The 26,978-nt window shown below is 43.3% G+C and overlaps 1 protein-coding gene across 10 annotated transcripts in view; it reads left to right on the forward strand.

Annotated features, from left to right (window-relative positions):
- Nucleotides 1–26,978, forward strand: part of AFF3 (ALF transcription elongation factor 3) — a 484,945-nt gene that overhangs the window by 14,477 nt on the left and 443,490 nt on the right. For 7 of the 10 annotated variants that reach the window (XR_012503019.1, XM_074354607.1, XM_074354598.1 and 4 more), the window contains exon 2: nucleotides 22,914–23,039. Coding sequence is in view for 9 of the 10 variants with exons in the window: in XM_074354607.1 (XP_074210708.1) it covers nucleotides 22,987–23,039 (53 nt within the window). In the remaining variant the exon portion in view is untranslated. Of the gene's footprint in view, nucleotides 1–14,115; nucleotides 14,197–22,703; nucleotides 22,761–22,913; nucleotides 23,040–26,978 lie in introns of those variants that run through there. The other 3 variants (XM_074354599.1, XM_074354604.1, XM_074354605.1) reach the window with 2 other exon arrangements.

The following is a 26,978-nucleotide window of genomic DNA, read 5'->3' on the forward strand; positions in this document are numbered from 1 at the left end:
TCATTGTTTCTAAGAACAGTTTAGAGTTTTAGCTTTTTAAACTTACATAGTTTTCAAAGGAATAAGCCCAACTACAAAATAAGAATCAACAGAATGTAGTAGTCCACTCATAAAGGACAGTCAGATGTGTTCACACATATTCAAGAAACCAATCATCTAAGTTATAAATAAGTAGTTCAATTGTGTCTCTTTTTTTTTTAGATTCCACATATAAATGATATCTTATGGCATTTTTCATTCTCTTTCTGGCTTACTTCACTTAGAATGATGATCTCCAGGTCAATCCATGTTGCTGCAAATGGCATTATTTTATTCTTTTTTATGGCTGAGTAGTATTCCATTGTGTATATACACCACATCTTCTTTAAGTCCATTTCTTTCCAGTCACCATTTATCAAGCAGGAGCGCCAGGTTCTGGACACCCAGGATACAACATCAGACAGCTGAGACAAATCAGGTCCCCATTCTGAGAAGTGTCCATTTTTAATTCTTCTGCTTTTGCATCCACAGAGACAACATGATTATAACTCTATTTTTAACTTTGTCAATCAAAGATATTATCACAGACTCCTTGATATGAAAGGGGAGAATTAAGCTCAATACTACCATCTCTCCTATCCCAGAATCCTGGACAGCCCCAGTGTCTGCCATCTGTATTATTATCTTTGTTCTTCCTGTGTTTATAGTTGTAATTTGAGATAGTATAGTAAATCCGTATTTCTCGTTTCATCAATTTTTGTTACTATTCTATGTCCGATTCCTCACTTTAAAAGATGAAGTTACTGGTACCCCCGCCCTTCTCTCCACCTTCCATGTTCCACTTTGTGAGATAAACATTTTCTGTACACTTTGTCCTGAAGTTGGCCCCCGAGTCTCCATCCCTCACCCACACACTGATCAAGTCATGAGTTAGGAGTATGTGCCTTTTAATAAGTCCAACATCATAACCCCTGGGCCAGTCAAGAGAGGATGTTCCCAGAATCAAGGTTCAGTGGAATTTTTCTCTCTCTGTTTTTCTCTCCCAATATGGCCACACTTTGGTTTGCTTCATGTGTGAATTATGGTTTTATTATGCGTTCAGCTGTATTACCCGTTCCTCACCCTACCACCTGTCCCTGGACTTTCCAACAGATGCTGCTGCTTTTCTTGCATTATTTGCCCTTGTGATTCATTTTCCCCAAGCATGCCTTTTCTATTCAGCACCCCCTTTCTTCTGGAGACCTCCATCCCTGGTCTCCCCACCATCCCTGTGCTCTAATATGGTCTGGTTACCCTCGCTCTAAGCCTGCTATGCAATTGCCATGTTGCAAGTTTTTTCCACTGCCACCAGGAGTCTGGATTGGAACCATAGTCTCCTAGACCCCACAACATCCTTCTTATTCTGCTCATTCGTTTTTCTAGTTATATCTCCATATACCGTTAAAGGAAAGGGTGCTTGAAAGAAAAACTTTTCGAGATCTTTCTGTCTGAAAATCATGACTCTGCCTTCTTGCTTGATTAATACCTGTCTAGACATAGAAGACTTTAGATAATGTTTCTTTTTATCTCTGACACATCAGAGATGTGTCTAGGTATAGCTCTTTTCTTTCATAGTTCTGGGCATTCAGAAAGCTCATTTAATTCTGAACAATTTTGTCCTTAAGCTTTGGAATTTTTTTCTTCAAGTTTTTTTTTATATATAATTTTTTCATCTCCAGCCCTTTATGTGAAAACTTCTAGGCTGACCATCTCTCTCATAGTTTTTAATTTCTTTGTCTTTTCTTCCCTATATTCTAAGAGAGTACAGAGAGACTTTGGGTTTATTTTCTAGTCCATCTTCAATTAAAAAAATTTTTTTTCAGCCAGTATTTCTTTTAGTCTGCAAACACTGTCTTTTAGTCTCTCATTGTTTCTTTTTCTTAGCATTTTTTTCCTCATTTGAAGGATATGATATTTTCTCCAAAATTCTCTTGGCATGTTAATTAAAATGTTTTTAATGTTGTCTCTTGTTCCGTAATTGTCTTTCTTTTTTTTCCTGCCCAGGTCAGTTTTTGTTTCTTTTGGTCTTTCTTTTCCACGCCACAGTTCTCTCAATACCCCTGGTGATCCTTGGTTTTGCATTTCCACTTCAGGAAGAAGGAAGAAGTGTGCGTATATCGTGTTTATTGGGGCAGTTCTATTTTCTGGCTGGATCTCTCTCCTTTAGAGCTGTGAGTGGGATGGGGTGTGTGTCTGCATGAAAGCTTTGCTTGAGGGTAGCACGATGCTGAGCAACAACCATCCAGAAGATTCCTAAATGCTTAAGTGGCGAAGGTTTTATTCCAGTGCTCCAAGCCATTAGTGCCATTTACAAAGAGGAAACTAAAGCTCAGAGACTTGCCAGGGGTTAAATAGCTAGTAAGGAATGAGGCCAAAATGTGAACTGTAGTTTGCCTGGTGAACACTTGCATACTCGTTCCACAAAACCAAATAAATTTCCATATAAATTGAAAAATCGTGTTACGTGAATAAAAGCTCTGTCTTTTCTGTAAATAGACACTTTTCAGGTGCTCTGTGGTTCAGGCTTCCACCCTGATGGGCATGTCTTCAGCAGGGACTCTGCACCTTTCCATTCATGTAACAAGCCATCTTTTCCTCTTAAGCAATTAATCTACACTCTGCTATTAAAGAAAATGAGATAATTAAATTTCACTCACACTCAGAAGGCATCTAAGCAGAATGAACAGTTTCAGAGGAACTCTGAGCTGTGGAACTAGAGGGAATAATTTATTCCTGGATTGGGCAGGCCATGAGGTGGTTGAAATTTCTTAAATTATTTTTAGTAGGCATTAAGAAAGCCATATTCTTCCTAATTCTAAGATTTTGCCCTGATTCTGAAGGTCACTGCTCCTTCACGTTTTAAAAATCCACTTTGAGGGGGAAAAAAACTGTTGACAACGAATAATGACTTTGTAATTTGAAAATTACTCTAAAAATTCAAAAATAAGCATGTATTGATCCCCTAGGTAGACCAGACACCATGAAATTCAACTGTGAATTGTTTTCTGAATTCAACATTTCCCACACCTTCCTGGGAGGCGGTAATAGGTGTTCCATGAAAAGTGCATTCCCAGGAGAAATGAGTTCGATGAAATCTGGGTTAAATGAAGTTAGTTTTCCTTTGCGGCTGGTCTTCTCAGAGCCTTTCGTTGCTAATAGGTATTGGGAAAAGCACATTTTGGGAAATGCTCAATTTAGAAAACCCACAGTTCGAGAGACATTGACTTATCTTATTAAAGAGCAATTTTGCCTTTCTTTCCTCTGCAGAGACATGTTCTCAATTACTTGCTCTTGGGCCACCTCTCCCAGCCTGTAGCTTTTCATCCCCGAGTGGTGTTCCATCTTTACTTTGGGCTGGGTAACCTCGCTGCCACCTTCGTCTTCTTTCTCTGCATTTGGGCCATGACCACCGATTCATTTTGCGACCAACCCCGCACCTTGAAGATGCTGTATGTTAATATCTTGATTTTCTCATCTACAAAATGTTAGCACAAACACATGAGGTGTTAGTGAGAAATGAGGAAGAAAGGTGACAGCCTACGTATTACCTGAAGGCGATCATCAAACATCTGAAACACAGTTCCTGCTTCTGGAGAGTTCTCTCAGGATCCGTCATCTCAGTGTTTAGTAGATGATATCCCTTTGTGGTCAATAACAAGTTGAAAGTATATCAAAACTCAAGCTCTAGGATAGTCACAAGTGGACCCATAAGAAAGGTTCTGAGAGGATCCCAGTTGTATCGTACGGAGAAGGGCAGCTTGAGACAGTAACACTCATCAGCACCCACCAGTCTCTTGAGCCCGGGCTTCCCCAAGTTGTGTCAAGTCATCATGTTTGTCACTAACTTGACTGACATCTCCTCCTCCATCCATTGTCTTGGCAGCACCGCCCACCATCTGTCTGGGTGAGAACGTCAAAGTCATCCTCACCCTTTGGCTTTCCTCTCTAACTTGAATGCACTCCTTTTCCACTGGGCAGACTCATCCTTTAAGATCTAGCTCAAAGCCTGGACCACCTCTGGCACTTTCTAAATAAACGTATTCACCCAACAATCATTCTTGGAGGACTTTGTGTCCCAGGCTTCATCCAGGATTGCTGACTGGCAGTTTCCAGAGCAGACGTATGGGAACTTCATTTATTTATCTTCGCTTGGGAACCACTGCTATAGCCTTTATGACCACTCCCCCTTCATCTCTGCCATCTTTGGAACAGGTGTCATAGACCATTTCAGCTTCATCCCTGGACCTGATGACAGCAGCCCCTGAATCTACTTCTCTCCACACTTAGACTCATCAGATTAGGTTAAAAGGCTGAGGTGAAGTGAAGGATTCTTCAATCTCATGATAACCTTCTGAAGCTACATTTTTAATTGTCTCAAGAAGCTGAGGGGGAAGTGTATTTCCTCCCTTCAGATAAGTGGGAGTCACCAAAACTGTCTGGGTAGATGGGGTCTTTACCCTTCAGGCTTTAGGCTTCGGGTGGGATACGTATTCATGGGAAAAAACAAGACCTTGTCTAAGTAGGCAAGGCAGTAGGACCACTGAAAAATTTTCATTCTTATCATAATTTAATTTCACCTCCATAAAAGATCTTCAAGTGCAGTGATTTCTGTGGAAGACCTCGGATGGGGCTGTTAAGGTCCTTAATGAGGATAAATTCTGTAACCTGGTTACCCGCTAAATGTTTCATGTCAGAGAGCTGGTGGAAACACATATTCCAGTTGGGGCTAGAAGGTTCTTTTTTCACAGGTTTATACAATTGACCCTCAAATGATGCAGGGGTTGGGGCACCAGCCTCCATGGAGTAGAAAATCCATGTTTAACGTACCCCTGATGCTCTGTATCCACAGTTCTGCTTCCGTGGATTCAACCAACAAACCATCGCGTTACGCTGTAGCATTTACCACTGAAAAAAGTCCGCATGTAGGCGGACCCACCAATTCAAACCCGTGCTGTTCGAGGGTCAGCTGTGCTTGCAGGAGGGTTACTTCTCATTTTGCTCCCATTAAGCTTCTCTAAGAAGCTTCTTCTCAGGACCTGCTAATGCCTCCTCTTGTGGATTATTCATTGAACACCCCACTTCCACGACCAGATGACCTCCCTTTGCCGCCAGACTCCTCTCCCTCTGTTCTGATGGATTGGTGTGCATGTTTGCTAACCTAATTATTTAATTACATCCTCATCAGGACAGTCTTTAAAAGCACAATCTACCCCATTCTAACAGAGCAACTCTGTGGAATAACTACAGATCTATTAATTTTCTGGACATTCCTTCAAGACTTCACAACAGCTTCCTCTGTAATAATCTGCATCTGAATTTCTCGGTCTAATATTCTACATGGAGAGCACACAGGCTCCAGGAGTGGCTGACAGGGAGCCCCGTTGCTGGTTTGTGGCCTCAGGTTAAATACTCTGCCCCTGTAAACCACAGTTCCTCCCCCCGTAAAACAGGGGTAATGACAGTGCCTACCTCGTTTGGTTGTTAACGTGACTCAAATGAGAGCGCGTATGCGCACTGCCTGCTGCATTGTAAACACTCCATCCTTGTTAGCAACTATTAAGCCTGTGATTAACTATTGTTCAACCCTCTCATTGTTTTGCAAAGTCTGCCAAGAATAACATAACATTGTTTGCTACTTTTATTGACTTTTCGCAAGATTTTGTTCTGGGGTCAAGACCAGGTGAGGAATTAAGCAGCATGAGGTCAATGAAGATTCCTGCTTATTGATGTTTAAATGAACCTGCTCTCAAGTGCCCAACAGGCAGAATTGGCAGGAGTCCTCTCCTGAAGAGTGGATAATCTCTAGACGTGTGAAAAAGGGCCAAGAGGTCTAAAGTAGGGCTATGACAGTGGGGTCCCTGAGGGTAATCACAGGGAATTTTTGCTAGGGTACCTTTGGCTTTACCTGTGGGTGAAGAAGGAACCAGTAGAGACATTAAAACAATTGGGGCAATTGTAGAAATTCAGACACAGAACCAGGAGTCTCACACATCTCTGCCTGGAGGTATGATTTAAGGCTACATGTAGGAAAAGCCAGATTTGCCTTAACTGGGGTTTGTAATTGACCCCAGAATACAAGGAAGTGTATTCCATTGGGTCCCTGAGTTCCACAGTGTAAACACTGGTAAGATTTGAGTATGGAAAAATTACAAAGCAAGTCATTGCCAGGACCCCAGATTCATGACCTAAGAGTTCCTTTCTGAACTACAATGCCAAGAAAAAAAAAATCCCATAATTATAACCATTTAAAATCTAAACTAGTAATCTTTGGCTCACGCTATTAAATATTTAAATAATTCATATAGAGTAAGAATAGTTGCCATTTGATGGGTGCTTACACTAGACGCCAACTCTGTATTATATCTTTCCGATATTATTCTATTTATTTGTCAACCAGGGAGCTATAATCATCACTCACATTTTACCAGTGAGAAAAATGAGAATCAGAAAGTTTAATTAAATTGCTGAAAAAATCACACTGCTAATAGAAGCAAAACAAAGGTTTGAACCAGATTTGCTGGCTCCAGATCCTGTGTTCTTAACTAATACACAGAATAGTTCACAGTCATCCTATGAAGGTCATTGTCAGAGCAAATTACCCAAATTCAAACAAGACTGTTTTTCAGAGCACATATGCATCTATTCAGCGAATCTAAAGAAGTTTTTGGATAAATAGGATATAAATGTGTTAGTGATCTAAAGGTTGAGTGAAGACTTGCACAACCAAGCTCCAGAAGAAAACAGAAATTAAAGGAAGTAAGTTTGGTGTCTAGAACTACTTTTCTCTGGGGGCCAATTTCAAAGGCAGTGGTCAAGTGACTAACACAAGCTGTTGACAGCCTTCTGGGGCTCAGGTGATGACAAAAGGATCCACAGAGGAAAAACAAAGCCTAATGAATCCCCATTATTTGGATTGGAATCCTGGAGAATGCAGCCTAAAAGAAACAGGAATTTGAAAGCAGACATGACCCTAAAGTTATTTCATTATAAGTTTAAATTCCCCCAACTTGTTAAATTATACAAAGATAATCCTGAATTACTAATACACATAAGAACCTGGCAGAAATGGATGCACTTCTCTAAAGAGAGGTAATATCACTGTAGTCCTTAAATTACCTCTGAAAATTATTTTGCAAATAGAATGTCCATCATATAATAAAAAACTGGTTAGGAGGTATGAATATGAATAGTCACATGAATGACGTGCCAGAGGAAAAAAACAGACAGCAGAAGTGTACTCCTAGGGGCTCTAGATAAAGAAGTCATTAGACACAAACTTTAAATCAACTCTGCTTACAATGTCTAAATTTCAAAAGGATAAAGCTAAGAATTTCAGCAGAAGATAAGAAACTACAAAAATGAATCAAAGGGAAACTCTAGAATGAAAAACATGATGCACCAAATTGAGAACTCAGTGAATGCGTTTAACAGCAGATTAGATATAGTTCAGGAAAGAATTAGTTAATTAGAAGATATATTAGAAGGAAGTATTCAGAAAGAAGATTTTAAAGGACAAAAAAGTGAACATTTCAAAAGACAGAGTAAAAGAGAAGAGAGTGAGAAATTCTACTGTGCGTAAAATTGAAGTCTCAGAAGAAGAAAAAGAAAAAATCAAAATCAATAGCTACAGAGATAAAGGCTAAGAACGTACCCAAACTGCTGAAAGGTGTCAAAGTTAGTAAGAAGGCCTAAGCACCTCGAGCAGGATAAAGAAAAAGGAACCCATCGCTAGGCACATCACAGGAAGACTGCTGAAGGCAAACGCAAAAAAAGAAAACCTTAAAACCAACCAGGAGGAAAAGATGCTTTACCTTCAAAGGAACAACAATGTAATTGACAGCTGACTTTTAAACAGAAAAGATAGAAGCCAGAAGACAATGATATAATATCTTTTCCCCTAAGTTCATGACTGCTTTTATTCCCTCCAGTCATCTCTTTTTATTAACAAAAAACTTTTAATGTTACTGCCTTCTGTATTGGAGAAAGGACATCCTTTATGTGCAGAAACTGGCAGGAGAAAATATATGTACTTGTTCTTTATAGTTTTATCAAGTAATAATTATTTTACCTATAATGTAAATTCACTTATGGCATTAACATATAAAGAGATAGTTAATATGCATTTTTAAGATTTTTTTTCATTGTGGTAACATATAATATAAGTTTTTCATAGTAATCATTTTTAGGTGTACAGTTCAGTGGCCTTAAATACATTCACACTGTTGTTCAACTATCGCCACTAACCATATCCAGAACTTTTTCATCATTCCACAGTGAAATTCTGTCCCCATTAAATAATAATTATTGTTTAATGATATAATATCTTTAAATTGCTGGGGGAAAAAACCCTGTCAACTTAGAATTTTAAACCTAGCAAAAATATCCTTCAATAATAAAGGTAAAATAGAAAGTTTGGTCAAGATGGTGACATAGGAGGCTACTCTTTTCTTCCTGTGGACACACCAAATGTACAGCTATCCAAAGGGCAATTACATCTGAAAGAAATAGAGAACCTATCTGAGAGACTCCTACACATCAGGCAAATGGGAAAATACCAACATTGAAATGGGTAAGAAATGCTGACACACTCCTGCCATATTACCCACCTCCCCAACCATACAATCAGGTGGGAATTCCAAGCTTCTGGCTTCTCCCTGAAGAGAGAAGTGTTTGAACGCCACACTTAGCACCTCAACTTTTAAGACTCCCACCCCAGGGACAGATACCCAAAGCATCTAGCTCTCAAAACAATTGTGTCCGTGGGACCCATAAGACTATAGCAAACAAAGAAGTTGTTATAAGGCACACAAGCATTCATGATGGCTGTTCCCCCAGGACTCAGCACTGTTGGAGCAGTGAAAATCACCCATCTCAGTCTTTCCCTAAAGAGGTCCATCTGCAAATTCTGAAAGCTGTTACCTCAGGGTCAGGCTTCTAATCTGGCATACATCAACTGTAAGTTCCAGCTAGAGAAATTAGGCAAGAAAAATAAATAAAAGACATATAAATTGGAAAGAAAGGAGTAAAACTGTTTCTAGTTGCAGATGACATGATCTTACATACAGAAAACCCTAAAGACTCTACCAAAGACTATTAGAAATAATAAACAAATACAGTAAATTTTCAAGGTGCAAAATCAACATACAAAATTCTGTTGCATTTCTATGTGTTTACAATAAACTAGCAGAAAGAGAAATTACAAAAACAATCCCACTTACAATCACAATTAAAAGAATAAAATACCTATAAATAAATTTAACCAAGACGTTGAAGGTCTTGTACACTGAAAACTACAAGACATTATTGAAAGAAATTGAAGAAGACACAATAAATGGAAAGATATACTGTGCCCATGCATTGGAAGAATTAACTTGTTAAAATGTCCATATTACCTAAAGTAATCTACAGATTCAATGCAATTCCTATCAAAATCCCAAGGACTTTTTTTCCCACAGAAATAGAACAACAACAACAACAAAAAACTAAAATGTATAAGGAACTACAAACGATAAAGCAATTCTGAGAAAAATGAGCAAAGCTGGAGATATCACACACCCTGATTTCAAACTACATTACAAAGCCATTGTAATCAAAACAGTATGGTATTAGCAGAAAAACAGAAAAATACAACTGTTGAAGAGAAATTAGATCCTAGAAATAAACCCACATGTATGTGGACAATTAATTTATGACAAAGAAGCAAAGAATACCCAATGGAGAAAGGATAGTTTCTTTAATAAATGATGTTTGGGAAAACTGGACAGCCACGTACAAAGAGAAGAAACTAGAACCTTATCTCACATCATACACAAAAATCAACTGAAAACACACTAAAGGGATGAATATAAGACTTGAGACCATAGAACTCGTAAAAGAAAACAGACAGTATGCCTTTGACTTTGGTCTTAGCAATATTTTTCTGTATATGTCTTCTCAAGCAAAAATCATCATTAGAGATTAAGAGGGACACATCATCTTTTTTACAAAGTCAATTCACCAGGATGACATAACTATGCTAAATTTGTATGCACCTAATAAATATGACCTCAAATATATAAAGCAAAACTTGAATTATAAGAAGAAATAAATAAATTCTTAATTATAGTGGGAAATGTTAACATATCTCTTAGATATAATTAAACAACAGACAAAATATCAGTAAGGATAAAGAGCTTTGAACAATAATCTTGAAAATCATGACTACATATATGTATATACATATATAGTTACAAAATTGATCATACATAGGACAAGAGAGTAAGTCTCAAAATTTTTCAAAAGAGCAAAATGACACAGTATTTTCTGCAACGACAGTGCAATTGAACTACAAGCCAACTTCAAAAGGATAACTAGATAATACCATATGTTTGGGAATAAAGAAATATGCTTCTAAAAATGCCTAATATGTCAAAGAAGGAATCAAAATGGAAATTAGAAAATATTTTGAACTAAATCATAATGAAAAGTCCATACATCAGAACTCACAAAATGCAGCTGAAGTTATGCTTAGACAAAAACCTGTAGCACTAAATACATATATTTGAAAAGAAGGAAGGCCAAATATCAATGAACCAAACATCCAGCTCAAGAAATTAGGAGGAAAACAGCAAATCAAAATCAAAAAATTAGAAGGAAGAAACTGATGAAGATAAGAGCAGAAATGAATGAAGTGGAAAATAGACAATAGTAAGAAGCAAGAGAGACAAAGGGCAGTTCTTTGAAAGTACTAATAAAATTGATAAAGTTCTGTTGAGATTGATTTTAAAAACAGAGAGGTAAAGAAGCCATAAATATGCCATGTAAGGAATGAAGGGGGGAGTAACTACAGATCCTACAGCTACTAAGAAGATAGTAAGTAAACAGCATGACTTAGGCAATCAACCTGAAAATTCTCATGACTTGGATGCTTTTTTAGAAGAACACAACTTACCAAAATTGACAGAAGGTAGACTTAAAGCTATTAAAAATCAAATCCATAATTAAAATTTTTCTTTCAAAGAAAACGCTAGGCTCAGATGACTTTCCTGGCGAATGCCACTAAATTCTTAAAGAAGAAATCATTCTAAGATTACACAGACTCTCCCAGAGAATGAAAAGAAAGAGAGTTAAGTGTTCCCAATTCATTTTCAAAGGCTTTCAAAGCAAAAGCTAACAAGGTCACTTGAAAATAAGAAAATTCTACTCACGCATTCACGACCTTTTGTGCAGAAATTCCCCTCCCCCACCAAAAAAGAGCTCATTGAATCTATAGAATGTAACATGTCACTGCTGAGTTGTGTTTATTTCATGACTACAAGGCTGGTTTGACTTTTGAATATTAATCAATGTAATTCACTACATTAATCATTAAAGAAAAAAAAGGAGTCAAATAGAATCATCTCAACAAGTCATAGAGGACATTTTACAAAATTTAGCTACAATTCATGATTTCAATAAATAACAACAAAAACAAATAGCTGTGAGGTTAAAAAACTAGGAATAGATGGAAAATTCCTTAACCTGATAAAGGATCTACCAAAAAATGCCTAGTTTTGAAATCAGGAATAAGACAAGAATGCCCACCATTACTGCCTCTACTCAGCATTGTAGTTAAAGTTCTAGCTGGTTTAAGAAAAGAAATAAAAGTGTAAAGATTGCAGAGGATGTGAAAAAGCAGTCCTCAATCACATGATGATACTATTGAATTATTGTGTATATAGGAAATAAAAATAAAGCTACAGAGAAATTATTAGAATGAATAGGTTAGTTTACCCAAACACCTAGAGGGAAAAAAAAAATCTAACAAATGACATGTAAGATCTCTATGCACAAGAATATGAAACATTATTGATATCATTAAAGGGAAAGCTAAATAAACAGAGACATAGCATATTCAGCTATCAGAATACTCAGTATCATGGATGTATTTATTAGTTCTCCAAACATCTACACATTCAAAGCAATTTCTTTCAAAATGCTGAGAGGTTTTTTTGTGCATGCATGTGTGTGTGTGTGTGTGTGTGTGTGTGTGGTTTGACAAGCTGATTCTAAAGTGATAATGAAAAACAAAAGACTAGGAATAGATTATCTTAAAGAAGAACAAGGTGGAAGTAGCTGTCTCTACCAGCCGTCAAAGTTTATTATAAAGCTACAGTTATGAAATGTTTGGGACTAACGCAAGGAGAGACAAATAGATCTATGGAAATGACAGGGTTGCCAAAGAAAAGGACTTGGACCAGGACCCGAAGACACATTTAACTTTGATCACTTGTGTGACGGCCTCCCCTGAGCCAGAGGTTCCTCTAACTCACTGTACACCAATCACATCACAATCTTGGTGGGGTTGAGGGGGCGGGGGGCAGTAGGCAAATGGAAGTTTTTCCCTAGGTAATTCTAATCTGCAGCTAGATTTGAAAACCACCTCCCCCAAAACACACACACACCTCTTTCTCCCTAAGCTTGGATGAGCAATGCAGTTTCTTATTTAAAATTCATTAGGAGAATGGAGAATGTGATTATATCATATCACAAAAATGTTGAAATCCCATTTAAATTTTCTGTCTTTCCCCAAAATTTTACTCCCTTAAGCTGCAGCCCCTTGCCACCCTTTCCGCCTCCAGCCAACCTCTTCATTTCTTCCTATAATCCTGTTAGTATTATAATTTTATTTTTTAGAACCATTTTCCCCTTTCCTTAGTTTCCCTAACCTACATGTCTATCATCACCTTGCTTAGAAAACAAAAAGTCTTTTCGAGGACTCACTCTTATAAATTGAAAGTACTTTTTTAATACATATATATATATATATATATATATATATATATATATTTTATTGAAGTATAGTCAATTAACAATGTTTTGTCAGTTTCTGGTGTACAGCATAATGCTTCAGTCATACGTGAACATACATATATTCATTTTCATATTCTTTTTCACCATAAGTTACTATAAGATATTGAATATAGTTCCCTGTGCTATACAGTATGAACTTTGTTTATCTGTTTTATATGTGTTAGTTAGCAGCTGCAAATCTCAAACTCCCAATTTATCCTCTTCCCCACCGGTAACCGTAAGTTTGTTTTCTATGTCTGTGAGTCTGTTTCTGTTTTGTGAATAAGTTCGTTTGTCTTTTTTTTCAGATTCCACTATAAGTGACATCATATGGTATTTTTCTCTCTCTTTCTGGCTTACTTCACTAAATACTTTAATGTTTTCCCCATCACATACTGCTGTGCGTGGCGTGGACTGTCTTCCCCTGTGTGTATTTTCACTACGATCAGGTAAAAGAGAACCGTTTCATTTCGGAGTGAACCCAAGTTCAGGCGACTCGCGTGGCGCGGGCTGTGTGGGTGCAGGGCTGAGCTCTGCGCGCTGCTCAGCCCGCCCTGTGACCACACTCCCCCCGTTAGTGACAAGGTGCTCATAGCTCCGTGGGCTGGGACCTCCACAGTACCACGGGGCCCCACACTTAGAAGGGCCCTGCGCTTGGGTTAAGACTCTGCTGTCATCATTTTGGAATTCTTAATAATTTAGCCCCCGAGGGGCCCCCCATTTTCAGTTTGCTCTGCGCCCTGCAGACGACGCGGGCAGCCCTGTGCTGAGGGGAAGGCTGGCCTGACTGTACTACGAGAAGTGCTCTGTGCAAGACTTTCTCTGGTTTCTCAGAAACCATTTCCTCTTTTCAGCTCTCAGGGTCCCACTGGGCTGAGCAGCTGGGTATTCATTCACCTGCCACTTTACTGAATCTCTGATGTTCATTTCCTGCCCCGGTGCAGCGTTTTCACAGCAGCCCCGCAGAACCGGCCTCTGCAGTGCCCGGCCCCCATCTCTCACCCTGGTCTCGGCACCATTCCCCTCTCTCCTCACTCTTTCCGCTCCCACCCTGAACACGCCCCGCTGATGCCTCCAGCCCTCCCCCAAGCAGCACGCTGACCACACAGAACTTCTCACGACATGCTCTTCGCCTCTCTGCTCTGTCATGTGCTTTTCCTTCTGACGGGAATGCTTTTCTATCACTACCACCTCCACCCACTTGGACTGTCATTCCTTTAGGCCCAACCCAGATGCTAGCGTCTGCCTCAGGCAGGTGCCCTCACCCCCTCCCTCTTGCCCCTACAGCTTTGAAGACACACCTCCGTCATAGCAGGGGACACAGCAGAGCATACAGACTTACATCCTCTCCCACCCACCTTACTCTGGGTAAGTCGGTCCTTGATGTGGGATGCGAGTCAGCCATTCTTTCTAGAAAGATCTCCCTGCACTTCCCTTGTCATAGCACTAATCGGGTTGTAACAATCTCTCCTTACTTCTTAACTCACCACTTGGCATGGACTAGATGCTCCATAATGTTTGTTCAGTGAAGGAAATATATCTGAAATGACTTGTGTGCTCATTGAGAGTATCATTTCGGGTCCTGAGCCCAAGACCTGGGCTTGGTTACTATCCCCAGTGACACCGTCCTTGACTTGAGGTTGTGTTCTTCAGAGGAGGGTGACAGGTGTGAGAATCTGGGCTGCCACTCACTCAGGCCCAAGAGGAAGAATTTCCCTTTATGTTGTAATAAACCTCGTATTGTTGTCTAGAGAGTGACAGAAAGTAATGCTAAATTCATAAAAATGTAACTGTCTGTGCCAAGTATATAGAATTATGATAAGCATCACAGGAGAGTTGGAACTTTGGAAAAACACTAGGAACCAGCTCTTGAAAAGAGATGCTTTCTTTGCTGAAGTGGGGGCCCGGCCGAGGCCTGTAGCTTTAATCAGGCCTCCTCCCTGTCCTCCGTCGCACCCTTCTCCCATGATCCCGGGCTTCTATTTTCCACCTCTCATTCCTGAAGCTTCTTCCTTGAGAGCCAGCAAGGAGGTATCTCTCTTTGGAGGGGTTCCCTGCCTCCCTGTCCTGTGGTGGCCATTTTCCTTGTTGTGGCTCCAATTGCTTTTTGAAGCTCCTTTCTTCCAAGAAACCGACCACCAGCTGGGGGAAGATAAGGTGTCTCTCACTCCTTGTAGCTGTCCACCTGCTCCTTGTAGGAAGCTGACTCTCTCTCTCTCTGTAAAGTTATTTCCAACCAAGCAAGGAATTCTCTCTGCCAAAGATGCCGAAGAAATCACTTGAGCTTGCAAGTCTCAATATATTGAGGACCAGGAGAAGGAGTTCAGAGGAACTGAGCGCTGAGTGCTTACTGTAACCTAGTGATATGCTAGGAAGTTACAGGGAAATCAATTTGGGATTCATAAATATAAAGAAGAATATTGTTCCAGGCCAAGCTGAGCTCCATTAAAACTGGAATAGGAAACCTTCTGGGAGCGCGAGGCACCTATCATTAGAAATGTTCGTGCGGAGGCTGAACACGCCAGGGCTAACATGGGGTTCCTGCGCCGGGTAGGAGGTTAGCGAGAGAAAGCCTTTATGGTTTCTCCCAACTTTCAAGCTTCGGCAATTTCATTATAGGGTTCTAACCTTGTAATCTAGTTTATATTTCAAAATACTGTACTTAATTAGTTGTTTTTCTAAACTCCTTCTGAAGTAAATCAGCTTCATACAGTGGTAATTAGCTTACTGGTAGAAACAAGGACAGCGTTTGGAACATGCGTATTTTTTTTGTATATGCGGCAAGGATACAAGAAATGCTGACTCTTACTGTTCCTGCGCTATCTGGCAGAAATGAGACTTCCTAGTATCCCCCGTGAGGAAGCAACAGTGCCTGAACCGGGTTAATAAATAACATGACAATAAAGAAACAATTATTAATATGGAATATTGAAAAAATAAAAAAGGCTGGAGCCAGAGTCATCAGTCCTCAGACAACTGAGCCTGGGTTTCTTATTAATTGACCTTCTTACAATTGGAGGGAACCCAGAAGGCAAGATTATATTTAAGAAAGAAAACATAGGCTTTTCCAAATCACATTATAGTGTTGCTCTTGCTGGGGGCATGTAGTCTGGGACATCTGGTAGACCTGACCATATGTGGCCATGTACAGAACACACTGGAGGGAACATGACTTCTCTGTGAGTTAGGTATAATGAGCAATACATGATTATACTGGCTTAGCCAAATAGGGTCTTATTTTGTCCTCCAAAGTCCTGAGCTAGGTAGGCAGTTCAAAGATGGTACAATTATGTGAAGAAACCATTAAGGACAGGGCCTCCTTTTAACTTCAGATCTGCCAACTTCAGTGTGTGGGTTTTGCCCTCAAGGTCCAAGATGACTGTACCACGTCGGGTCTTCTACTGCATTCTGCACAGAAAGGAGAAAGTGACCTAGAGGGGAAATGCTGCCTTTTCTGGGAACGTGAAACTTTCCAAGAAATTCCAGCTGACTTAAGCTTATGTCTCTTTGGCCTGAACTGTGTTACATGCCCAGTTCTTGCTGTAGTAGAGGCTGGAAAATATGATTATTTAAGTTGGGCTCATCACATCCCCAAACTTAGATTTTGTTAGTAGAGAAGAGGGCAGATAGATACGGGGTGGGCAACCAGCAGTGATGACATAACATGTTTGTCTCAAGCTTCTGATGATGCAGACCCTGCTCTCTGTCTTTCTTCTATGTCTAGATGGCAGGACCTCCACTATGGACTTGAGTTATAGACGTCACTACCTGATAGACTTTGTGAGCATCTTACACTGCTGTCCTTAGCCCGTCGATGCTGAACCATCAAGATATAATTATGAAATTTCTCTGTCTTCAGGACATGAGCCATAATTGGTCCACTTGCAACTTCTGGGTCTTCCAGGGGCTTTGTGGGAACCATCAGCTCCACGCGTGAATATTCTCTGGTGCCAAAGAGAAAAGATTCTGTTGTAACTTCCTTCCCACGTACATTTCCCCTCAGGCCTAAGCTAGGTCTCTTCCTGCTGGATGTGTTGGTCTGACTGTCCATTAACACTTAACGAAAACAGCAAGCACTCCTGTTTGGAACAGACCAACATCTTGAGATGTGGTGAAGCCAAGGAGGAGGTCCTATCTTTAAACAAGAAAAGATTTATGGCTCTTCTGACATCCTCCAGAGATTCCTGCCTGGCAGTGCTCAGGAGGGGTAACTAAAGACAAAACCTTAACATTTTCGAACTGACAGAAACAAAAAAAGACGTCCATCTCAGTCTTCTCATTTTGCAAGGGAAGACCTGAGACGTGACAGAAGGAGGGCCAACCCTCGGTGTGGGACAGCAGCACTCGGGGGCCACACTAGGAGAAGAAAGATTGCACAGAAAGTGGGAGAGGGCTCTCTCCCCTTCTGATGAGGTCTGCATCACATGCATGATTTAAGCCCCTGCAGGCACGAGAATGTGTCAATGCTGTAGACAATTCCAGCAATAGTCATGGGAGGTGGTGGGGTATTGTGGTCGTTAGAACCAATCTCTGATCTGCCCCTCTTTGGTTTGTGACACCTATCTCTTCTTTAGTTTACTCACACGTAAAATAAAAAACAATAAAAACGAGATAACATACCTCGTGTGGTTTTAGGAGGAATAAACAGCGTTGATAGTTACAACAGTACCCAGTACATCATAATACAGAAATGTTCGCTGTCATTATGATGACTTATTTCCTGTTCTCAGAGGTTCAGAGTCCTTGAGTCTTGCGTGCTGGCCAGTGCACATCTCAAAGAAGCACAGCTAAGAGCCAGGGGAATATCAAGCTTTAAGTCAGGACGGTTGGTTCTTGTTACCAGCACCAGGGGAACTTCTCATATCGCAAATGATGAGATTATCCCCCAAGTAGGTCAGCATGGCAGGAAGTACCTGATCTGTGATAGGAATTACTTTTCTGATCCACTTTTATGAATCGTCTAGGCCTTTTCTGCCTGCATTGTCATATTCAGTACATGTGCTTTGTTTCTTTCCTTTTTAAAAATTCGGTGAGCTTCACATACTGGACTATTGTAGCAGATGTGTAAGGAGCAACTCACACCAAACATACATTTGCATGAATTCTTACACTGAATCGACCTTTTTTTTTTTTTTTTCTAAAGGACTCTTTAATTGGACAATACTTTAATTCTCTAAACAATGTTATGGTAGTTGACCACATTTTGAAATTATCTTTGTCTCGTTTGGTACTTGAATGGCATGAAAAATTTCCCTCTGCTTCCTTACTCTCTCCCAAGGGTCATTTTCCCCGCTCTTTTCTCTGCCCTGCCTGGCCTCTGACCTGCCCAGCTCTGCTGTTTCTACAGACTTCTGAATCTAATTAATGTCTTGGTAGCTATATAAGTGAATTATGTAGGCAGGAGGATGCTGGAAACTTTGAGGAAGGTACAGGCCCTAGGGAAAACATGATTTTGTACCGAAAAAGAAAGAAAGCAAGAAAGAAAGGAAGGAAGGAAAGAAAGAAAGAAAAGACAGAAAAGAAAGACAGAAAAGAAAGAAAGAAAGAAAGAAAGAAAGAAAGAAAGAAAGAAAGAGAAAGAAAGAAAAGAAAAAAAGGCTGCTTATGGAGGGAGCAGAGTAACAGCAAAGTGTAAACCATCAGTAACATTCTTAACACGCGTTGAATGTCTTGCCTGACGAGTAGATATAACCTTAGGAGTATCTCTTTTGCCATCGCAGCATGGAATCTAGCTGAGGGGACATACAGTCCAAAAATGCCACCATTGCAACTCAGCCTCAGCCACGCAAGTGGGGTTTTGGCACCACTCCTCCCCTCCACTCCCTTTCCTAGCCAGTTCACCACCATTTGTGGGGAGTATGTCCTTAGATGATCTTGGAAATGACCCTGGTGGAAGGTTCTCAAACTTTCCAGAACGTGGGCAGGCAAGGGGGAGGGGGCCAGAGTGCTGAAGTTCTCCGCCAGAGGATACTGCCAGAGAGCCCAAGGCAGAGATGGTCCCTATGCCCCGTGTTTCCATGGAAACATAGGAGGAGTGATGACAGCCAGCACAGCCATACCATCTGCTCAGGACCTGGTGAACGATGAAAAAAATAGAACAAGAAAGGCACCTCAGATCCCAGACTAGAACCGCTCTGAGATAGCAGTGGAGAGGGAAAGGCTGGAAGACACCTGAACTCCTAGGTGGATTAAAACCAAGCTGTCCCGAGGCATGACATTTTAGCATGTAATTTGCAAGCAGAAAGCCTAGAGGGCTGATCCCATAATCCCTAGACACAGTTACAAACACCCAAGAAGCGTCAGGTAGGAGAAGCAGACTGCATACTGTCCAGGAGAGGAGGGGTAGTGAGAACAGAGCCAGCAGGGTAGAGCAGCACGCTTACTGTGCACTAGGTCCTGGGTTCAATCCCCAATACTTCCCTTAAAAAAGAAAAGAAAAGAAAAGAAAGAAGACAGCGCTGGTGGAGGTGCACCAGGGCTCCCATCACCTTCCAGCAGGACCACCTGCACAGCTGGCTCCTGGCCAGTGGAATGGTGGGACTGTAAAAGGAAAATTTCCACCTGGTCACAAAAGACGTCTGAGTTGCATGCACATCTTCAGAACAAGGCATGAATTAATAAAGCCAGGCAAGGTCTCTCTTTCTCTCAATTTGTATCCAAAGGGAGATCTCAGTTGGATAACACAGATTTGCTTCTGGGTCTGTTGAGGAGGTTTCCAATTCCAGGTTGATGGTTGGTGAGCGGGCAAGTGCGCATGCCTGCCTGTCTCAGGCTGAGGAGGATTCCTTCGTGAGTCCCTTTCCTTCAGAAATGCAGCCCAAAGAAGCAAACCTGCCCCAGGAACCCCAGGAGCCCTTCTCATTTTAGTCACCTCCCCCAGCGGCTCTCCGGAGCTGGGCGCCCTCATTCCACTTTCTGTAGTACTGTCTCATTTATCTCGGGAGAGAAGCCTCTCTGGTCTCAAGACCTTTAGTATGCACAGATGCTACATCAGCTTCATAGGAAACATCAGGTTTTTTTTTTTTTTTATCTTTAACTTTGGCAGCCTCTTAATTCTTTACCCCAAAATAAATAAATACCAAAAAAAAAAAACCTTCCCTTTTAGTTCTGGCATTTGAATCCCAGGAAATGCCTTTGTGTGTGTGTGTGTGTGTGTGTGTGTGTGTGTGTGTGTGTGTGTGTGTGTGTGTGTGCGCGCGTGCTTTTTATTAAGGATTTAAAATTTTGACAACTAGATTAAGTGCTTGTTTTGGTATGTGTACCCAGGGGCTGGAGGATACTGAGAACATCTTAATAAACCAGGTGAAGAAGAGTCATAAACAGATCACCCTATAAAAGCTCTCGCTAACTGTTCTACATTTTACCTGTAACTAGTATTAATTTAGATTTATGTCCATGTCAACTTCATAAGAATGGCATTGACAAGATTATATGGGTTTCTTCAAAAGCCCCTATGCTCCAACTGGAGACGATCCACAAAAACATACAATGGAAATAAAAGAATTCATGCAACGTCCCCTGTATTCAAGGCCCCAAACTGGAAATATGAGCTATTCCTGAAGAAAAAATGTTTATTACCTTCAGTAAAACTGCTTTAGGCTCAAGTACGCTCATGTATTCACATAAGGCCCAATGTTTAAATTTGAATAGAAATCTACTCATTCCTACATGGCTTGTGGGGCGAGGCCCCTTAAGAGTGAACCCCTCTGCCAGCTCTGTAAGCCCCAGGGCTTCCTCCCTTGCCTTTTCCAGGACCATCTATTTAGCCGCAGCCTCCCTGGTGAGGGCAGATCTGTATCCTGAGCTTCGAGCCCAGGATGGGAGTCCCAGTAAACACAGCTATGTTTGTGCTTCAACCCCCGCCGTTGTGTAAACAGATGTGGTGGGACTGGAAGGAAAGCCAGGTCTCCCAGCAAAGGGTGGGAGGTCTCCTTTCTTGAGAAGCTTCCCGGCTGCAGCCGTGAGCAGAGGGACAGGATGCCTGTCTTGTCGGGGAGTGGAACTTGCAGTCCTTCCAGAGAGGGGCTGTTCCTCCCGCTCCCTTCCACCCTCCACCCCCATCCTTTGTTCCTGGGAACACTGTCTGGATGTCTCAGCCAGCTCACTTTTGCCAGAGCAAACATTTCCAACAAGGCTTATGCTAAGGAGTTGTTAAGAAGACAGCTTCCCCCCACTTCTCTCCAAATACATCGTAGACTGGGATTTGGGAAGACAGTCCTTCACACCTGTGCTTTCTCCCTTTACTTTCCCTTTGTTCTTTTGTGGCCCTGTTACTACCTTCAGCTAATGAGGGAGGTTTTTAGGGGCTGGGAGTTGTCAGCATGTAAAATGACAATCCCTTTCCTTCATACTACATTGATGCTCACTCTGCCTTAATTTCCTGTTTTACATTTTGCACATTAGTTATGGATATAATAAAGGAAGGCTGACTCCAGAGCTGGGGGAAGGCAGGGGGGCTGAGCATTTTGTAATCCAACCCCAAATAGGAAGGAATTCTCATTGGTCTTTTCTTCTCCAACATGTTCTCCAGACTCAGTTTGTGAATTCTCATTCAGAGGTCAGGGAGGTCGAGAGGGTGACTCCTAGGCTTGCCCCAGGTGGAGGGACTGTGACTTCTACCCAAGGGTCTAGATTTCTGGTGGCCGCAGTCAGTGGTTCTTCTTGCCTAGAATGAACAAAGGGGACATTACCAGAAAGGCCTCCCTCACAGCAGGAACTAGGGGGTTTGGTGCAAGTAATGGGACATTGCACTACCCTGTCCTGTTCTCTCCAGGAAGTCTTTGGAATCCCCAGCGAGGCTCCCAGAACTGTGGCCCAGAGGACTGGAGAGTCAGGGGACAAAAGAGGGGTTCTGGGTTTTGGCCAGCTGCGGAGAATTGGAGCTTTGGTCCTGTTCTAGGCTCCGGCTCCTCAGTACGTCTGTACAAGTAAGGGAGGGGGAAATGTTCTTTGAACTCACGGAAGTAATAATAATAACTTGATTTTCAGAAGATGCGGTGACACTCTTGTCATCCTTCTAGCTGACAGTGTGCCACTCCCCAGACAGGAGATAGCGCTGGGAATTCGCAGTCTACCCCCCAGAGGCATTTCCCCCTTCCCTAGAAGAAATAAACAGAAAGGAGCGGGGTTTCCAGGGTCCGGCCAGCTGGAGGATCGGGTTGGGGTTGGGCGGGGAACCCCACTGCAGGCCAAACTGCAGGTCCCTCAGAAGAGGTTTCGTCTCTGTTTCCCCTTTATTTCACTTAACTGACTCCAGATATTTTAAACGGTTTGTTTACGGCGCTGCTGCCGGCTGCACGGCAAACTCTCCCGGCGCCCGGGTTGGCCCGGGCATCTCCCAGCACCCACCCGGGTCTGCAGCCTCCCCACCGCCCGCGGGGGCGCCCGGCGGGATCCGGCAGATTCCGCCCCCCCGCCCCCCAAGAAGTGCGTGCACCCCGGGGAGGGCCGGGCGGGGCCGGGCGAGGACCGGGGCAGCAGATGCGGCAGGCCGGGCCGGCTCAGCATCCCCGGCCCTCCGCGTCGCCGCCTGCCCTTCGCCCCGGCTCTCAGCCCCGCGCCGGGCGCCCCCGGGCGGCCGAAGGCCGGGTGGGCGGCAGGGGTCGGAGCGGGCGGGGCGGCGAGGCCTGCGAGCTGCCGAGACCCCGGGGAGCGGCGCGGGGAGCGCAGGGGCGCGCGGGGCGGGCGCGGCGCGGGGCTCACGGCGCGCGCGCGTCTCGGCCTCGCCCGCGCACACGCGCCTCCCTGAGGAGAAAGGCGGGCGGGCGGGCGCGGAGCGGCGCGGCGGCGGCGGCGGCGGCTGCAGCGGGCCGGGCCGGGCCGCCGCGAGGGCGGGAGGAGGGGCGGGCGCGGAGGGGAAGGGGGGGGGCGAGGCGGCGGCGCGGCGAGCTCGCCGCTCTCTGCTGAGTGTGCCTGCGCGAGCCGGCGAGCGGGTGAGTGCACCGGCCGCCGCCGCTGCCGCCCGGGCGGCCGGCCCGGGGGCGGGAGGGGGGCGCCGGGAGCCCCGAGCCGGGGGCGGGCGGCGGGCGGGCGGCGGCCGCTCCGGCGCGGCCGGGATGCACCTTGAGCGGCGCCTTTCGTTGCAGCGCGCGGGCGGCCCGAGGCTCGGCGGCGGCGACGGCGGCGGCGGCGGCGGCGGCGGCGCTGACACCTCCCACCATGGACAGCTTCGACTTAGCCCTGCTCCAGGAATGGGACCTCGAGTCGCTGTGGTGAGTCCCCATGCCGGCCGGCGGGGCGGCCGCGGCGGCCCGCGCGCCCTCACCTGGGCCGGGGGCTCGGGCGGCCGGCCGCCGTGGGGGCGGGGTGGATCGGGGGCGTCCGCCGCGCCGGCTCCTTCCTGCCTCCCCCGTGGGGAGGCCCGGCCGCCTGCCCGGCTTCTCGGCCCCCTCTCCTGTGCCCTTCCCCTGGTGCTGCTCGTCTCAGCCCGGGGGCCGGTGCTCTGGGGAGCCAGGGGCAGAGCGCAGCCGTGGAGAGAAAAAGGACCGATTTCTAGAACGTGTCACTAGTGCCCAGGGATCCACCCCTCGGCCCCCTAGTCCCTCTCACCTCCCTTGTCCCTCTCACCTCCCTTCCCTCCGTTTGCGCCCCTCCCTCTTCTCCGAGAGCCCCCGGTTCACACCGGAGACCTCCTGGAGCGAGGGTTGCTGCGAAGTGCCCTGAGAGGATGCTCCAGCCTGCTGCCTGGCTGCGCCGGGTCCTGGCGGCCGCATCCTTTCTGTCTCGCCCACCCACTCCCACCCGAGATGGAAAGTGAACCTGAGGGCAGGGGGTGAGTGCTTGGCCATAAGGGAATTCCAGAGGCCCTGGCTCTGGGGGACTCATTTCCTCGAGGTTCAACAGTTCCTTGGGGCCCTTTCTTCACACCTTGCCTCTCCACGGTTACCCTCCTTCTCTCCCGGCTCCAGCCCACCGGCGCCCCGTGTGTCCCTTTATTCCGCGCTCGAGGCTCGAAGCCGGGGGAGCGGGCGGCCGGGGGAGCACTCCGGGTTCTGCTGCTCCAGGGTTTCACACTGAGGAGCTGCTGTAGGTAAGGCGCTGCTTGAAGCAGTTTAACTCTAGTTGCGGGTGTCTTAAAAATCCCATTGGCTGCTTTCACATCCCTCTTAACCAACCCCCCCCCCCATCTCCTAAATGTTTCCAACCACCCCTATTCGGGTGGCAGGATTACTGCCTGCGTATTCCTGGAGGAACTTGTGTTATGTTTTAATATTTACGGGGATGAACATCTGTGGAACAAGCATTTCACTGCACTCTGTTCTGCCTCTGGTAATCGCTTATTGTGGAGCTGAGTTGTGGGCTTTTTTTTTCCTTTTCTTTCTTTCCTTTTCTTCTTTAATTCAGTAAAGAGTTCACATGTGTTTCAAGCTGCAAGTGGTGTGCACATGAATATGCAATGTGCAATTTTAAAGCTAAACTGCTTTCTGATTTATAGATCATATAGATGATATGTGGCTGTGTATGTTTCTGGGGATTTAGGCTTCCAGTCACTTATCTTCCTAAAGCCAGGTGTAACAGACTGAAGTGGACACAAGGCTAGTGCTTTATCAGGCAGTTTCTTATATACGATCTGAGGACGATTAAGTACAGCTTGCTCTGCATAATACTGGCGCCTATAAAGTACACAAGGATGGGCCCTAATGTAATAAAACTTTTATATATTACACTGGAAACTTCAAAGAGCCAGTGTAGAAAGAATATGAAACATGTTATTACTCTATAAAAGTTGCTAATTACTGTGTTGTTGCTCCTGGGGTTATTTCAGCCTTTCATTTACAGATACCAATGACTTTACAGGTTTGCACTTAGAAATGTTGGTTTCTGGTGCAAAATCCATAGGTTTGCAGGTAAGAACTGTGCTTTAAAAGTGACTTTTGCTTTTAAGAGGCAGTTTTTCAGTCAAAGGGAAGAACTTTTTTTGTTTTGGCAGATTCTTATGCTGCTCGTCTTGCTTGCTGACTCAAACTGAAGCCCCCTTATGACTTTTATGAGTAATATTTTGCAATTAACAGCCATACTCCGTGGCTTTTCCAGCACAGGCCTGAGCTCTCGTTCCCTCTGCATCCTCAGTTCCCAGCTGAGTTACCTGGAGCACAGTTACTGTTGAATTGACTTGAAATTTACATTAGCCACAGTACTTTTATTATTTTTTAAAATTAAAAGACAAGCATTTTTTTAAAGTTGCTGTACATGCAGTCAGATTTTAATCAGTCCATTAATTTGTCTTTGGCTTATGAAACCATTCAGGCTTTCTTGCTTATAATATAGTAGGAGTTTGGCTTGACTGAGGGAGTGTTTCTAGTGTGCAGATGTAGAATTTACATCTTATTAAAGTTTATATATTTCTGATCAGCTGAAGATAAACCAAATTCCTTGAATATGCATTTCTCAAACAGACGTTTTCTCAGTCATGGGTGGATTTTTGGATGGTATTTTCTAACTCAATTTTATGGTTGACTTTTAAGTTGTTAAGTTTTTAATTTTTATGGTTTACTTTTAAGCTTATAGGTGACCCGAAACAATTAACATTTGAGTGCTTTCACATCCATTGTTTTCTTATTTGAATCTTATAATAGTGGGAAGGGTATAGCTCAAGTGGTAGAGCCCATGCTTTAGCATGCATGAGGTCCTGGGTTCAATCCCCAGTACCTCCTCCAAATATAAATAAATAAATAAATGTAATCCCCTCCCCCCATTTAAAAAAACATGAATCTTATAACAATCCTGAAAGTGGTAGTAGTCTCATTTTACAGACGAGGAAATGGAGGCTTTGAACTGTAAAATGACCTTACTGAGACCATGAAACAAATGACAGCAGAACTTTTAAACTAACATTTGCCAAACAGCCATTTACTGGACACTCTTCTAAGAACCTTACATGCTTTAGCTCATTTAATCCTCACAACAACCTTAAGAAGCAAGCAAGTACTGTTGTTATTCCCATTTTACAGATTGGGAAATCAAGGGTGAGGAGGATAGGTAACCTGCCCCAGGTCACACATCTAGAAGTGGGGGAAGCCATCTTCAAACCAAGCATTAACTTCAAATCTCAGTCTTCTAACTTCAAATCCAAATATTTCCTATAATATTGCAGATGTTTCCCAATTTATGAGAGCAGTGCTGAAATTAAATACAGAACAAAACTTTGATGGACTGGAAGTTAGAGTTCTGCTATTACAATATCAAAGAAAGAGACGGTCAGAGCATTAATTATATTAATCTAAAATTAAAGATTTGGAAACAAAACATCATGATTTAGGAAATTATGACTGCTTCCCTATTCAAATTAACTTATAAAATGTATATAAATTTAAAATGAAGACCACTAAAAACTTCTTCCTGTAATTCATCTTAGAAAAACACTTTTCTTTGGAAGGGGGTAGGGGAAAGTACAGGTTCATGGCAAAAGAGAATGGTATTTTAACAATTTTTTTTTCTAATTGGTGGGTGTCATTTTCCAATAAGACAAATTGCACTTTGTTAGTCGTGACTGTGGCTTTGAACATGGGCTGGCTTAGTCTAGTGGTCACTGGAAGTGTCCCCAAATGGCTGTGGGGACAATATGAAGAGAAAAGCCCCGTACTGTTGAACGTAACCTTCTCTGCTTCCTTGCACACCCTTCTCCCTCCTACCCCACCCCTGAGAAACCTTTATATTTATTTTTCAAGGCAGGGGGAGCTTTAGAGCCTGAATTATCAGATAGCTGTTTCAACTTTTCTTTTCGCCCTGCCTTGAAGTTGAGAAGGGTTGCCCTCATTCCCACCTCTGATTCCACTTCCTGTTTCCAGTTTGAAGCAAAAGTGAAGAATGTGGACCGAGGTGAAGGCATTCATTCTGCACGCAGCTCCCCCACTTCACTCGGTAGAGCTGAGTCCTGGAAGAGTTGGGGATTCAGTGCGTTTCCAGGGGCAACGTCCAGAGGAGCAGAACCACCTCTCAAACTCTTGCTCCAGCCCCTTGGCTCTCCTTCCTGCCCTCCACCAGTTTTTGATCAGCTGCTGGGCATGTCAGCTGTTCCTCAGGGTCTTTAAAATAATGACCATCCCTTTTAACAGGGTAATGGTTGCTTTCACTTATTCGCTTAACAAATTTTATTGATCATCTCTTAAATACCAGACCTTGTGCTGGTTGCTGGAGGGGTTACAGAGAAG

The sequence above is a fragment of the Camelus bactrianus genome, chromosome 28 (assembly GCF_048773025.1).
Source record: "Camelus bactrianus isolate YW-2024 breed Bactrian camel chromosome 28, ASM4877302v1, whole genome shotgun sequence".
NCBI lineage: Eukaryota > Metazoa > Chordata > Mammalia > Artiodactyla > Camelidae > Camelus > Camelus bactrianus.